Source organism: Calidris pugnax, unplaced genomic scaffold (assembly GCF_001431845.1).
Source record: "Calidris pugnax isolate Ruff unplaced genomic scaffold, ASM143184v1 scaffold32, whole genome shotgun sequence".
Classification (NCBI taxonomy): Eukaryota; Metazoa; Chordata; class Aves; order Charadriiformes; family Scolopacidae; genus Calidris; species Calidris pugnax.
In genome coordinates, this window is record NW_015090783.1 from 8,945,228 (window position 1) to 8,958,921 (window position 13,694).

General features: G+C 51.1%; 1 protein-coding gene across 2 annotated transcripts in view; it reads left to right on the plus strand.

Moving 5' to 3' along the window:
- The window catches only part of MSI1 (musashi RNA binding protein 1), a 30,382-nt gene extending 19,204 nt beyond the window's left edge, over nt 1-11,178 (plus strand). The window contains exons 7-14 of one of the 2 annotated variants that reach the window (XM_014964488.1): nt 1,334-1,416; nt 1,993-2,110; nt 3,760-3,840; nt 5,114-5,170; nt 8,063-8,131; nt 8,257-8,411; nt 8,909-8,974; nt 9,944-11,178. In XM_014964488.1, the coding sequence (XP_014819974.1) occupies nt 1,334-1,416; nt 1,993-2,110; nt 3,760-3,840; nt 5,114-5,170; nt 8,063-8,131; nt 8,257-8,411; nt 8,909-8,950 (605 nt within the window). In that variant the 3' untranslated portion in view covers nt 8,951-8,974; nt 9,944-11,178. The remainder of the gene's footprint in view (nt 1-1,333; nt 1,417-1,992; nt 2,111-3,759; nt 3,841-5,113; nt 5,171-8,062; nt 8,132-8,256; nt 8,412-8,908; nt 8,975-9,943) is intronic. The other variant, XM_014964497.1, reaches the window with a different exon arrangement.
- Nucleotides 11,179-13,694: the final 2,516 nt, after the last annotated feature.

A 13,694-nucleotide genomic window follows, 5' to 3' on the forward strand; every position in this document is an offset into this window, starting at 1 on the left:
TTTATCTTGCAGCGAAAACTTGGGGGGGGGGAGAAAAAAAAACCCCAATATTGTTGAGGGGGGATTTTTTTTTTTTTTTTTTTTTTTTTTTCTAAAGCCATAAGATCTACACTGGTTGCCTGGCCCAGGATGTTGTTCCAGCTTCATCTTAAAAGGGGAAGAAGTGTTAACCCCTGTTCTTCCACGCGTGCCTCCCTGTCACTAGTCAATAAAAGAGTTGTTGGGTGTTTTAGAAGAAGCAGGAAGAGCTGCCAGCTGCCGTGTCGGCAGTATGGGGCTCTGCCCAGGGTGCAGTGGGTCTGGTGGGGGTCCAATGGGGTGCAGGAGTGGTTTCAGCATCAGAATTTTGCTCTGGAATTCCCAAGCCCCTCTGCTTATGGGTATTGAAGTGAATGTGTGAAACTACCCGGGTAAAGACAGACAGAGAAGTTTATGGAGAGACTTTTCTGGCAGGATAGAGAGAAAGCGGGGCTCTGGGCAGCAGATCCCCGTCTGTTTTTCGAAGTTATTTTAAAGCACCATGGAATTGGCCAGTTCTGGAAAGCGGAAAGCTCTGCTTAATCCCATCTTGCTTGTAAGGCAAGCTTAAAGGCGTCCTCCCACCTGCCTCAGTTTTCCGGAAGCGGCTGCGGTCAGCCGAGAGGAGTTTAGCCTGCGCACCCAAGCTGGTCTTTGCCAAAACTGTCAGCAGAGGGGTTGGGGAGAAAAAGGAGGTGTGAGTGTGGGCCAGAGGCCAGGAACATGCTGTCCAGTTATACCCCAGATACTAACCTTACTTCAGGGAAAGTTTGCAAATCGCTTTGCTTGTGAATATCGGTCTTGCTCTGTACAACTGCATTGCTGATATTTGCCTGCTTATACAAGGCTTTATGACCGGTGACTGAAGAGGAAACGTGCAGGGTGTTATTGCTGGTGGGGTGCGTTTAGTGAGGATGGTGATGTCCTGGCAAGCAGCTGTTCACTTCTCCATCGACCCTCTTTGTGTGAATGTCTGCCAGGATCCTCCCCAGCATTATCAGCCACGTGGTTTGCCTTGCAATTAACAAAGTTTAAGAAAAAAATACTTGGTTTTGAGAGTAGTTGGGCTCAGAGAGGGTGGGAAGCACAGGAAGAGGAGGAAAGGGGAATCTGCAAAGGGACGGTCCTGTTCTTCTTATGCATAAAAGCAGGATTTGCTGGAGAGGGAAGATGAGTGACAGCTGTTTTAGAAAGGGCTGATTGTACAGTCCTAGGAGCCTGTGGCTCCTCTTCTCCTGCCAATAAAAGGATGCGGGTAGCAGGTGCAAACTGCGCAGAGCTCTGACCTGATCAAGGAGTTTTTCCTTTTCTTCAGGGTTTGGGTTTGTCACATTTGAAAGCGAAGACATTGTGGAAAAAGTGTGTGAAATCCACTTCCATGAGATCAACAATAAAATGGTGAGTGTCTGGGGCAGAACCTGGGGAAGAAGGGACACAGGTACGGGGTAGAGCGGGGTGGTGGCACAGGGGTGGGGTATGAGGCACTTGAGTCCTGACACTCTGCAGTGGGGATTGGATTGAGTCTTTTCCCCAAAATCACAGCAGCCAGTTTAGGAAAGAAACTCCCAGTGTGGAGGTGAACCAGCACTATACTGAGCTTTTAAGGACAAGAGCTAACATACTTGGAGGTTTTGAAGTTACATGAAACGTCTTGGTGGCCTGGGAGGGGACAGGTTTTACCTTTCTTCAGAAATACAGACAATTAGGCTCTGAGGCCCTGGTGCAGGGCCAGGCAGAGCATTGAGGGCAGCTGCAGGAGGAGAAAAGCAATGTTTGAGCTCCCCATTGCCTGTGGTGGCTGCAGAGGGAGGGGGAAGGCTGGCAGCTTTCAGGGCAGAGGCAGGGATGGTAGGGAAGGACAGTGGGACAGGCTGCCAGCTGTGGCCAGGGCTGGGGACTGCCTGCAGCCCTGTGCTCTGTGGCACGGCTCTGTGCTGGTGGCAACCGAGCCTGATCCTGTCTTTCTTGTGGCAGGTGGAGTGTAAAAAAGCCCAGCCGAAGGAGGTGATGTCCCCAACGGGCTCGGCACGAGGGCGGTCCCGAGTCATGCCTTACGGGATGGATGCCTTCATGCTGGGGATCGGCATGCTGGGTAAGCCCAAGGACACATCTCCTCCCCAGCGCCCGGTCGTGCCAGGCAGCAGCTTAAGAGGTTTTATTCCGGGAGCGAGCAGGGCGGCCAAGGGCAGCTCTCCCCGGTGCAAGGCCGGGGACGCTGAGGGGGGGGACCCGGGACCTGTTTGCGATCACAACTTGCCCTCTGGTGGCACCTGGAAAAACTGCAAACTTGTCACCGCTGCCCTGCGACAGCCAGAGCTGGCCGGGCACAGCCGTGTGCTGGGCAGCTCTGATCCTCTGCAGCTCCGTTAATGGTCCCCCAGTGCCATAGCATATCGGCTGTAATTCTTTAATGGCTCTTGTGGAACACCCTATAACTACATGGTTGAACCCAGTGTGGAGTAATCTGTGCCCAGGCATCTTCCTCCCACGCTTCTTCCGGCTTTCTGATGAATTAGTTGATTAAAGAGCCCCCGAGCTTCCAATCGAAACAGCGATCCATATAAATGTCCTTGCTGCCATTTAAAGATTACAAAATGCCCTTAAAGTTCTAGTTAAGCTTTGTCTCGCTTTGTTCCCTCTCTCTCAGGGACAGCGAGTATCTGGTATTGCAAGGAAAACTGTACACTTATCGTAAGGAGAAATCCTTGATAAGCAGGCTGGGTCTCATGTCTATCTATGATTCTGAGGCAAATGTGTCCAGATACAAGATTAAAATAAGAAAAAAGTCCTCTGTAGACTCTGCTTTCAGGTCTATAAACCCTCATGCCTAGATCTGAGAGTCAGGTGTGATCCTTCCAGTGCAGGGGCTGTTCCTGGTGTCTCTCCCTCCCTCCACAGCTTCTAACCAGGCTTGAGCCAAACCAAGAGCACGCTGTTTGCACAGGATCATCGCTGGTGTTACTGGGCAGGGTGTACTCAGCCTGGCTCTCCTTGCTAAGCCTGCCGAGTAGCAGTTAGTCACTGAACAAAATCCCAAAAAGGGCATTTTTTTCCCCAGTGTTTTCACTTGACTTATTGAGGGGAAAATAAATCTCCAGCCTGTGGGTTTGGGTTTTGCCTTTTTTTAGACCATTTGAATTTTAAAGCAGCAAGGCTCAAGCTGAGTCATTGGGAAATCCAGGTACTCATGTCTTGGGAGATCTCAAATCAAATATTCATCTCTGAGTCAGTGCTCTGTGTTCTCCCAGGCTTGTATAGGTGGGCAGCTTCCTGGGCAAAGGCAGGAATTGTCTTCCTGCCCGGCACCAGGAAGGAGAGCTCTGCCTGCATTCGCCAGCGCTTCCAGTGCAGGAGTGACTCAGAGCTATTCAGCCGTTCAAATGCCCCCACCTCCCTGATCTCCTCCTATTTGCAAATCCAGCTGATGCATCAGAAAGTCTTAGTCTGCAGAGCTATGAGTTTCTGAGAAGGAAACCTCCATGCCCTTACATGTTTGGAGGGAGGAAAAAAACTAAATGGGCCTGCTAAAACTCTGCTGCAGACTTGCATGTGTGCAGACTCAGCCCAGCCATTTCCTGGGGTTTCTGCTATTAGCCCTGTTTGTGCTAGTCCTAATGGTCACGCTGCTTGTGAGCAGCCAGGCACTGAGGATGTGTCCCTGTTTGTGCTTGTGAGCAGCCAGGCACTGAGGATGTGGACCCTGCAAGCTTGTGGTAACAAAGCTTTTTTCTCTTCCCCCAGGTTATCCAGGCTTCCAAGCTGCCACCTACGCCAGTCGGAGTTACACTGGCATCGCACCTGGCTACACTTACCAGTTCCCTGGTGAGTGGTGCTCCCTGCTCGGTTTTCTGGTCTGCTTTCAGGTGATGGGAGTCCCTGGCATGATCCGTGACCCAGGCTCTGCCCCTTTCGCCCTTTTCCCCTGTTTGGTCTTTCTTTAAATTGGAGACGGATGTGGAAGGGGGAGGGGAGAAGCCCTGGAATAGGTGGGAACGGCCTGTCCTTCATTAGGATTATCCTCACACTCCAGTGGCAGGAAAAGCCCAAGGCTGCTGTGACGCCCTTTATGTTCGCCTCCTCCATAGGGCTGCTGCTGTGACACAGAAGGGCCCCCGCAGCTCTGCCTGTCTCGCTGCCTTTGTGTGTGTCTGTCTCTCTTTACCAGAGTTGCCACCACTCTGAAAGTAGCACAGGATTTTAAAACCTGGTTTTCCGTGGGCCAGGGAACTCCTAGGCACCCGAAACGCAGGCGCCTGCAATGCTGTAGCTGTGTCTGAACAGTGCCTGGACCACTCACAGCCTCCACAAAACATCTGCTGGGGCAGTGGGCTGCAGATCCTCCACAAACTGGGTGGTTTTAAGTTCCCAACCCTGCCATGTGCTCAGAACATGGACTCTGCGATCAATGGCTGGAACCTGCTGTGCCGCAGCTGCTCAGAGCTTTCTGAGGCCTCTTCTTCCTCCCGTTCTCTGCGAGGCAGAGCACATTCAGCGTAAAGACTGTCTTGCTATTTTCTAGAGAAGTGGCAACTCTGAGCATCCCTTCCTTACTCCATCCCTCAGTGTGATGGTTTATATATGAAGTCTTGATGTTAGGGGCTGGGAATGGGAAATTTCCTCTTTGCCTGAGGCGAGCCCAGGCTGACTGTGGCTGAAAGGTGCTCTTGCCTCCTGCTCTCTGGAAGTTCTCTGTGAATCCAGTTTATGGGTCTCAGTCATAATGGCTTCAAGTGCCTCACTGTAAACCAGTGCCCAGATGAATGCGGCATGTACCGAGCACCCACTGGCATTGCAGCCCAGAGGTCAGATTGGATGGGTGGCAGAGCGGTGCTCCAGGCACACCTGAGGCTGCACGCTGAAGCTTGCACTTGCCCTCCTTGGCCAGTTTTCTTCTAAGGATAAATGGATCCTTTCAGCCTCCAGGGCAGGAGTCCAGCACCTTTCAGCACCAGTTATAAATTAGTTTAAAGAAGGCACTGGCCTGGTCGCAGTCTGGCTGCAGGCTGCTCCCCCAGCAGACCCCGCTGCCGTCTCTCTGCGGGGTCTCCTCGGGGCGTTTGATGAGTTCCTAAGCTGTCTTGCATTTCGTTTTTAGAGTTCCGTGTAGAGCGGACCCCTCTCCCGAGTGCCCCCGTCCTCCCTGAGCTCACAGGTCAGTCCCGCTCATTTCCTAAACTCACAAGCCGGAAGGGGAGAAGGGGGCTTTGGGCTGTTCCAGTGGTGTCGCTGCTCCACAGCCTGGTGCAGTTAGACTGGAAACTTTCCTTATTTCCTCTTCCATTTCTACAAGCTCCATCCAAAGCCGGGGCTGGAAAGATGGAGAGGCAATCAGAGCCATGTGTATTGCCTCTGAGAAGGGCAATGCAGGTCATACCAAATGAAGGCATGTAATCCTTAGATGGCGTTTCCTGCTGTTTGCCTTGTTCTTAGCTCCTTGCCCCAGGCTGGGTGTAAACCAGATATGGAAAACTGCAGAGAGCAGGGTGACTTCTCAAAGGTCTACAAATGACCTTAACCTGAGCTGCTGCAAGGATGAGATTCGGAGTGCTGGGAGGAGGGAGAGGGTGTGGGGGCACTCCTGGTGACCCTAATTCCATTTCCTGGTGCAGGAGGGGCTGCAGGGAATGCTCTCCCTGCTCTGGGTGGTGCAGCTGCCCAGCTACTCGCACACAGGGTTCCCGGGCAGAAGTGAGCGTGGTGGGACTCTGCAAAATCCTGCAGTGCTTGTAGGGAACTGTGGAATGAAATGGGGAGCAGAGGACCATTCTCCAGTCCTGGCTCAGTGTCCTCACAGTGCAAATACCCTCTGGATCCTCAGCCCCTGGGTTGTGTGCAGTGTGTTCTCTCTAGGTGATTCTCCTTCTGTCCACTTTCCCTTCCATGGCCATGTTTTCCCCAGCTCTGTCCTGTCCATGGTTTTTGTCGTAGAAAAAGCAGCTTTGTGTAGCGTCCTGCTCCCCATGTGCCATCTCATTTCTGTGGTGTTCCTCCTCTCCAGCGCTTCCTTGCCCCCACCTGTTTCAGGGTTTGAATCTCTCTGCAATGGGGGTATGGAAAAGCTTCCTGAGAAGCTCTCCTGGAATTATCAGTACCAACAGGCTTGAAAGGGTGTTTCTGTGGCACAGAAACTTGTCGATCCTCAGCGAGTCTCCATTCCTGAGGATGCTGAGGTTGGCAGCCACCACTGAACAAATTGCCCCGAGGAAGGTAGGGGGAGACCAAATCCTTGCTCTCTCTTAAGAAAACCCCTCCCTGACACCATGTACGCAACCACATAAGCACCTGAGCGCCACCTCTGAGCCTTTTGGTTGCCAAGCAAAGGAGACGTAGGTCCAGTTGTTTATTTACGTGTGTGTTTTTCAGCAAAACCCATAAAATATGCAGATGAATGTTGGTGACTTGGCAAAAGTGCTTTTCCCTCCAAGGTCCACCCCTGGCTGCACTGTGCCTTTTCCTAACAGAGGTGACTCGCCCAGGGCCTGGCTGTCACCAGCGGCCGGGGTGTGCACCAGGGCTCTGTGCAACAAGAAGTTATTAATGCTGCTGTCCTGGCTGGGTGCCACGTTAGCTTCCAGTCCTGAGTGTCTCGCTGAAGTACCAGCTGGGGATCGTGGCATTCTTCCCTTCCCGTTACGCTTACCTACTGTTAAACAGTCGCCGCGCAGCCTCTTGGCTGGGCCGAGGGCTGCGCTTCCCATGTCTAGGCTGGAGTTGGTCCCACCAAGGGCAGGGCCCCCCTTGGTTGGTACAAAGGCCCAGGGAGCTGTGCGGCGCTCGAGGGCCCTTCTGCCTTCAAGTGGATGCCTGCGCGTAAATGGGCTGCGCTTCACGGGCTTGGCAAGTGGAGCTGAGATGAGGGGATGGCACGAGCTGGAGTGATTGCTCCAGCACCCAGGGAGCTAAAGTGCAGGTGCTTTGTCGTCGCCACACAAACCTGGTGTTTCAGGAGATAAACTGCAAAGGCAAGAAATGTTGTTTTTTTTTCCTGGAAAAAGAACTGGAGTGTTTTTGAGACGACCTGGCCTCCTTTCTCAGTAAAACCATATTTATTCAACTGTGTGTTAGGGACTTAAAGCGACAATGGGGCAGGAGGGTGGCTGCCAGCAGCCTTTCCTCCCAGAACAGCATCTTTGGGGGTGACGCGAAGCAGCAACGTGCTCACGTTGGCCCAGGGCCTGTAATGAGCGGCTAACCCAGATATAAGCTTCATATGACGTTTGCTTGAAACAGGCTGGTGCCTGCTACTAAATATTCCCTTATAAGCTAGTCTGGGTTTCAGCCTTAACGCGATTGATTTGTTCTGACCTCTTTTTATGGTGCTCTAAACAGAATCACAGTGAATTTCACATTCAAGCATGAAATGCTGACCCAGTCATTTTAAGGGCAAAGAGAAACATACTGGCTAGATGCCTCCTGCCCCGAGGGCTGGATGCCTGCGGCAGTAGAGTTGGGAGTTAGAACTGCTACATATAAATTAAGACTTACTGTTTTAATTAAGCCATTTTTAGTTCCTGCTCCCTAGGTATATGTTTCCCGCTCTTCTACAGTGAATGGCAAGGGGTTGAGTAGTTCAGGAGAAAAAACTCAGAGAAGGGAGGATGGTGCGTCTTGAGAAGAGTGGAGAAATAGGGAGAAAGAAGCTACTAAACTGTTATTCAAGAATAGTACCAAGGGACAGAGAGGAGGGGCTGAGCCTGAGGACGCTGAGCTGCTAGCTGCTCCCTGAGCTGCTGTGTTTCTCCACGTTTACAGCCAAAATCTGGATCTGTAGTTTTAGATTAACTGCATCTTGCCTGCTAAGTAGCGACAGGATCCATCTGAAATAGCCCAATTCTGGTTCAGCTCTTCCCCATCGTGCCCTCAGCTGCGCCGGGGCCTGGGCTTAGCAGAGCGGGGCTGGTGTCATCCTTGGGTGTCCCCTGTGATGTGCTAAGCTGATGTGTCTCTGTGGGCCTGGTATTTTGCAGCGGGAACTGAAGGCTCCTGTTGAGGAGTTTCCCGTGTAGCCTCAGTGCCCCTGAGATGCCTCTTCCTTCTTTTCCAGCAATCCCCCTCACTGCGTATGGACCAATGGCGGCAGCAGCGGCTGCGGCAGCCGTGGTGCGAGGGACAGGTAACTCCCACTTTCCTCCCCAGCGCGGTGTCTCGTCACGGAGGTTTGCGATGGGCTGCGGGAGGGGGGTGGGACGGGGTTGCATTTTTGGGATCTTCACTCTGTAGTTTTGTTGCCTCCCGTAGGTTCCACCCCCAGTCGCACCGGTGGATTTCTGGGCACCACCAGCCCCGGGCCGATGGCAGAGCTTTATGGAGCCGCCAACCAGGACTCAGGGGTCAGCAGTTACATCAGCGCTGCCAGTCCAGCCCCGAGCACCGGCTTCGGCCACAGCCTAGGGGTGAGTGTTCCCTGTGGGGCTCTGCGCAGGGGGAGGAAGACAGAGAGTGGCATGGCCAGGGGAAGGGGCTGCATCTCCAGCTGGTGATGGAGGTGAGCAGCGGTGGGTGGCCCCTTCTCAGCCCACAGCCTGTTTTCTGGTTAAGAAATGCCACCCACCGCAGCATCTGCGATGCCACCACTGAGCCCCAGACTGCAGATAGCTGGTGCAGGATGCAGCAGTTCACTTGGAGCCTGCATCCCTGGGTTCTACTGGCTCTCCATGGCCACCACTCAAGGTCCTGATCTCCAGACCTTTCCCTGATCTGGCATAGACTTTCCAAGAGCCCATCTTGGCTCTGACGTAGTGTCCTGCAGGGTGATGTGCTCTTCAGACCTAGTACCTCCAACTGAAACCAGCTTTCCCAGCATCTGGGCCATGATTGAATTTGTTGTGGTAGTGATTCTTCACTTTTCTTTTGTTTGCTTAAGAGTGGTGTTTTACCTCTTTCTTTGCAGGGTCCCTTGATTGCAACAGCTTTTACCAATGGGTATCACTGAAGCTGGGGACCAAGGAGGCAGGAGGTAAGAGAGCTTCGAGCAAGAGTGGGTAATGAGAGGGGTGAAGTTCTGAGCTGGCCCCTGCTCTTGGCCTCTCCCAGCTGTGGGTGCTGCTGTGAGGCTCGCTGGCCCGACCCAGCCTGCGAGAGGAGTCCTGTGGCCACCCTGGGGCTCTCCCCTGCACCAGAGGCTTGGCAGGTTGGGTTCTTTCCTCACGCTCCGCAGGCTGGTGAGTGCTGTGGGGACATCGCTTACTGTCTGGGCACAAAGGGGAAGGGAAGGTGAGCAGTGACAGAGGAAAGGTCTGCAGGGTTGGCCAGAACCACAGCCCAGTGGCGATCCTGAGAAAAAAGCTTGGCTCACTGTGTGGATGGGGAAGCTTCCTCCATGCAGCTGGTTGTTCTGCTACTGAGACCACTGTCTTTGGGGAGCGAGGTTTCTCCTCTCCTGCCTGGGAGAAGGCCAGAAGGAAAATCTGAGTCCAATCACTTCTTTTTCTGGTCCATTGATGGGCCTAAGAAGGAACTGGTGGATGGTCTCTGTTTGCTTTGCAAGTGTGGCTGAAGTTAGCTGGTTTAAAATTTAACAAACACCCAAATTCTCAAAAGCAAGGGCAAAAGCTTGCAGGGAACAATGTCCAGACAGGAGCCCGTGGCAGCCCGGCAGGGCTGCACTGAGCTGAGTGCTGGAGAAGCGGCTGGACCCTGCCGTGTCACAGGCCTCCCGGGGCCAGGAGTGCCACAGGTCTGGGCAGGCCGGCTGTGCGGCGTGTGGGGCCTTGTCTGCCAGGCCTGCGTGTTGCCATTAAAGGTGGAAGCACCTCTGGCGTGCCCCATTGCTGTGCCAGCCAGATGCAGAGCAAGTCTGTGTTGGGGCACGTTTGGGTGTCGAGCATGTCGGTCAGATCGCACCGGAAGGAAGAAAATCCCAAGAGAGGTGGTGTTGGTCGCTCTAGATCCTGTCGCTTCCCTCCCTCCCTGCTGTGTCCCGCAGATTCCCCAGTGACCTAACCGAGGACAGCGGCTGGAGGATCTGGTGAGCCTCGGGGGATGAGCCAAGGTTACCTTTTCTTGAATCAAACTGCACACTGCCGGCCGGCTGCCAGGCTCCTGCCGCCCTGCCCTGATCTCTCCCTTTGACCAGACCACACTGGACTGAACCCGAGGAGATCATCTCGCTTTCTTACTAACCACCGACGGTTTACGCTTCCCCCCTCCCTGCCCCCAGCCCACCGATTCTTCTTTTATTTATTTTATTAGCTGTTAGTTTTATTTTTTTATTTTATTTTTTTATCTTTTTTTGGGGGGGGGCTACCCCTTCTTTTTGTTGTTTGCTCCTTCCCGAGCTAGTAGACATATTTTATGAATTGGCTTTGTGATTGTGTTAGGTAGTTTTTATTGAGGAGTATTTTTATTTGGCTTTGAAACTGTTTTGAATATTTTCAACTCTGTTGTTGTTGTCGTCAGTGTTTTTAAAGCACGGTATGTAACAAGAATGCAGTTCTGAAGGGAAGAAAGAGACGCAGAGAGAGCAAAGGCTGAGAGGAACTGATGTATTTCTATTTTTTTTAAAGAAACTGTTTTTAATTGTTTCTGTTTTGTAAATGTGAGGCTTTGAAAAGTGTGAAACTCCAAGGATCCGAAAACGTTGGACATCGCTATGGAACAAAACAAATGTATATTTTGCTAAGTGAAAAACACTATCCTTACAGCTGAAAGAATTTTTTTTTTTTTCCTAGGTTTAGTTTTACGTGGGGTTTTCTTTTTCCTCCTGTATAATATGTAAATATCGCGAGCTGAACCTGGCTGCCTCCTGCAGCCTGGCTCCAAGGAGCAGCTCCAGGTCCTGGACTTGGTGCCGCAGTGTGAGCAATACTCTCCAGCAGAATCCTGACAGGACTCCGTTCTTTTTTTGTACACCTTTTACTGTAAGATTTTAAGACCTCTGATGAGATGAAAAGGGGGGGTGGGGGTGGGGGGCGGGGGTGAAAACGTACCGGCCATCGGCTGTTTTGCTGAGCGGGTTAAAGCTGCTTCCAATCGCTCGATGTACAGACTCCATCACTGGGCTCCGTAGCGCCAGCCTCGGGCTCGGCTTTAGGTAAAGGGCTTTACCGCCATCGCTTGTCTTGGTTACTTTGAAAAGAATTCACTCTCCAAACACTATCGCTCGCGTCAAGATTTCCTGGGGAAGGGGGGATCCTCCTCCGGAGGCGAGGGTATCGGAGCAGGGCGCTGGGTTGGGGAGTCATTAACGGGGGGAGAAAAGCATTAGGGTGGTGATTTGGGGGCGGGTTAAGGGCTTCTCAGGGATTATATGAATTATAGAATTGCAGCTTCCCGTTTGCTTTACTCTGTGTTCTGAAGACTGTGGGAATTTATCCGTTGTCCTGTGTGGGGGTGATCTTGGTCCCTTCTCCAGAACCTGCTGGGGCTTCCCCTGGCGTGGTCCAGGCCGCTGCTAACGAGCCCTCTGCCAGGGGACGCCCTCAGCAGGAGTGACGGGGCAGGTTTGGGTCTGGATTTCAGTGAACCAAAGACCTTGTTAAGGGGGGTGATTAAGCCTTTTATTAAGATGCAGCCAAACTCTTTTCCCAGGGAAATACCAGCTTCATCTTAAGTTTTAAAAATCATTCCCTCTCTTCCCCCAAACTGAGCCCCTGTGAGGGAGAGGGGCGTTTGGAACAGGACCAGGAGAGCCACAGTGCCCACGGGGCCCTTCTCTTCCATCCCTCCCCCCTCTGCCGGGGCTTGTCCTGACCTGGGCGATGCGTTTGGAGAGTTCTGTTTAGGTAAGAGGGTACTTAACAGATTAGTACTGAAAACACAAAGCAATAATTTTTGTTACTGAGACAAGAGTCTGTATGTCTGTTTTTTTAAAATATTTCCTAATTAAAGAAGAGCTGCATTTTATTGGGTTTATTTTTATTCTATATACTTCAAATTTGGGTCTGCGGACAGCGCTTTCCTCCCTCTTGGTATATGCGCTGAACTGCTTCTGTGCCCCCTCCAGACATCCAAGGCCAGCTGTGCTGCTGCTGGGCTGTGATTCACTCTCTGGCCAGTGCTGCCACTGCCTGGAGGCTGGGGCTCCGGTTTCAGGGTGGGCATTTTTTTTAAAAGAAATAAAGCTGTGTTTTTAAGCCAGTAAGTTATTACACTCCGATGTTTGTTCTCTCCACACCTGTAACCCTTTTTCCAGATTTCAGTTTTAAATTCCTAATAAATTATTTGAAAACTGTCCTTTTCTGTCTTTATTCAGGGGCGGGAGATTTTCAAATGGAGGAGATTTCAGGTGAATCTGGCCCTGGCAGGAGTCGCGTCCTGCCAGGAGGATAAAAGCCTCAGGCAGGGGCTCTGTGTTCTGCTCCCAGCCTTTGGCGGTGGCCCAGCTTATAATGTGAGGTGAATCTGGTTTTAGCAGACATGGTTTCTCTTCTCTACATTACAGGGGTTTTGTGTAGATATTTGTATGTTCAAGAAAGGAGGAGATAGTGTGGTGCTTACAGGTTTGGCTGAGGTGCTCTGGAGTCAATGACCAAGGAGGACCAAGGAGGCTAAGATGTAAGTAAAATGTGGAGATGGGAAGGGAAGAAAAGTCCTTAATAGACAACACCGTAGGAGAAAGGGGAATTCTAAGAGTGGGAAAGGGTAGGGAACCCTGTGCAGCAGGTCTTAATTACAGAGAATTCTTAAAAACAATCCAAGGCTCAAGCCTGTATTTTTGGGGAAAACCAAAAATAGCATTGGTGGAAAAATCTTAACCCTCCTGGGATTTTTCTCATGAGTCACTCTTGTAATGCTCACATGCTCCTTTTCCCACACCTGGTGACCCTCTTGTTGAATTAAAATGTAGGGAATCCAAGATATGACAGTATTTTTTATTTGTGTCTTTAAAAGGCCAGTTTACTGGAAATTTTCCTGGCAACATCAATAATAAATCAGACATTGATAAGTGAGGAAAAAGGCACCACAGAGTCTTCAGGCTCACAGGTAAGAGAACTTATAGAAAAAAAGGAATACAGGTGGCCAAAGGAGCAAAGGAGAAAGAACACTTAAGTGGATATTGAAGGGAAAGCCAGCAGACTGGTCTGTGAGCAAAAGATTACATCCTTGTTTGTGAACTAAGTGTGGTACAGACTGTCCTTTACATCAGCCTTTAATGTTTGTTCGACGTTCTCACTTTTGGGACGTGAGAGTCTTGAATCTGTAACTCTGCATCTGTTTGGCTTCAGCTCACCTGTGAGCAGGGAATCCCAGAGCATCGGAGGAGAGCTTGTGTTCGAGCCCAGTTTGTTTCCAGTGTAACTCCCTTAAGGTCACATGAAAACAGACACTATTCCTTGTTTAAAAACCAGATACAGAGCCTTTCCAGGCTGCTTGGCTCCTGTTTCCTGCCCAATAGTACCTATTCCTCCTAAATGGTTTCAAAGTGAAAAGCAGCGTGAGTTTTTTTTTCAGTTCAGCTCATGCCAAATGGCCATTTGGGAAGAGTGGGTGACCTGTACCTTAGTCTCTGAATCAGGCCAGGAGAAAATATGGAGAGATACAGGATGCTCTAAGACGATGATACCAGTATTAGTAAGATTTCCAATTGGAAAATTGCCAGTAATTGCCACCATAACTACCGCACTGCTGCTGTTTTTTCAGTAGAGGGCCCTTAAAAACATCCAGATCCTTTCACGCTGGCTTCTGCTATTAAAAGAATTTAATAGCAAAAATCTAGAGAGCAAATATTTGCCTTT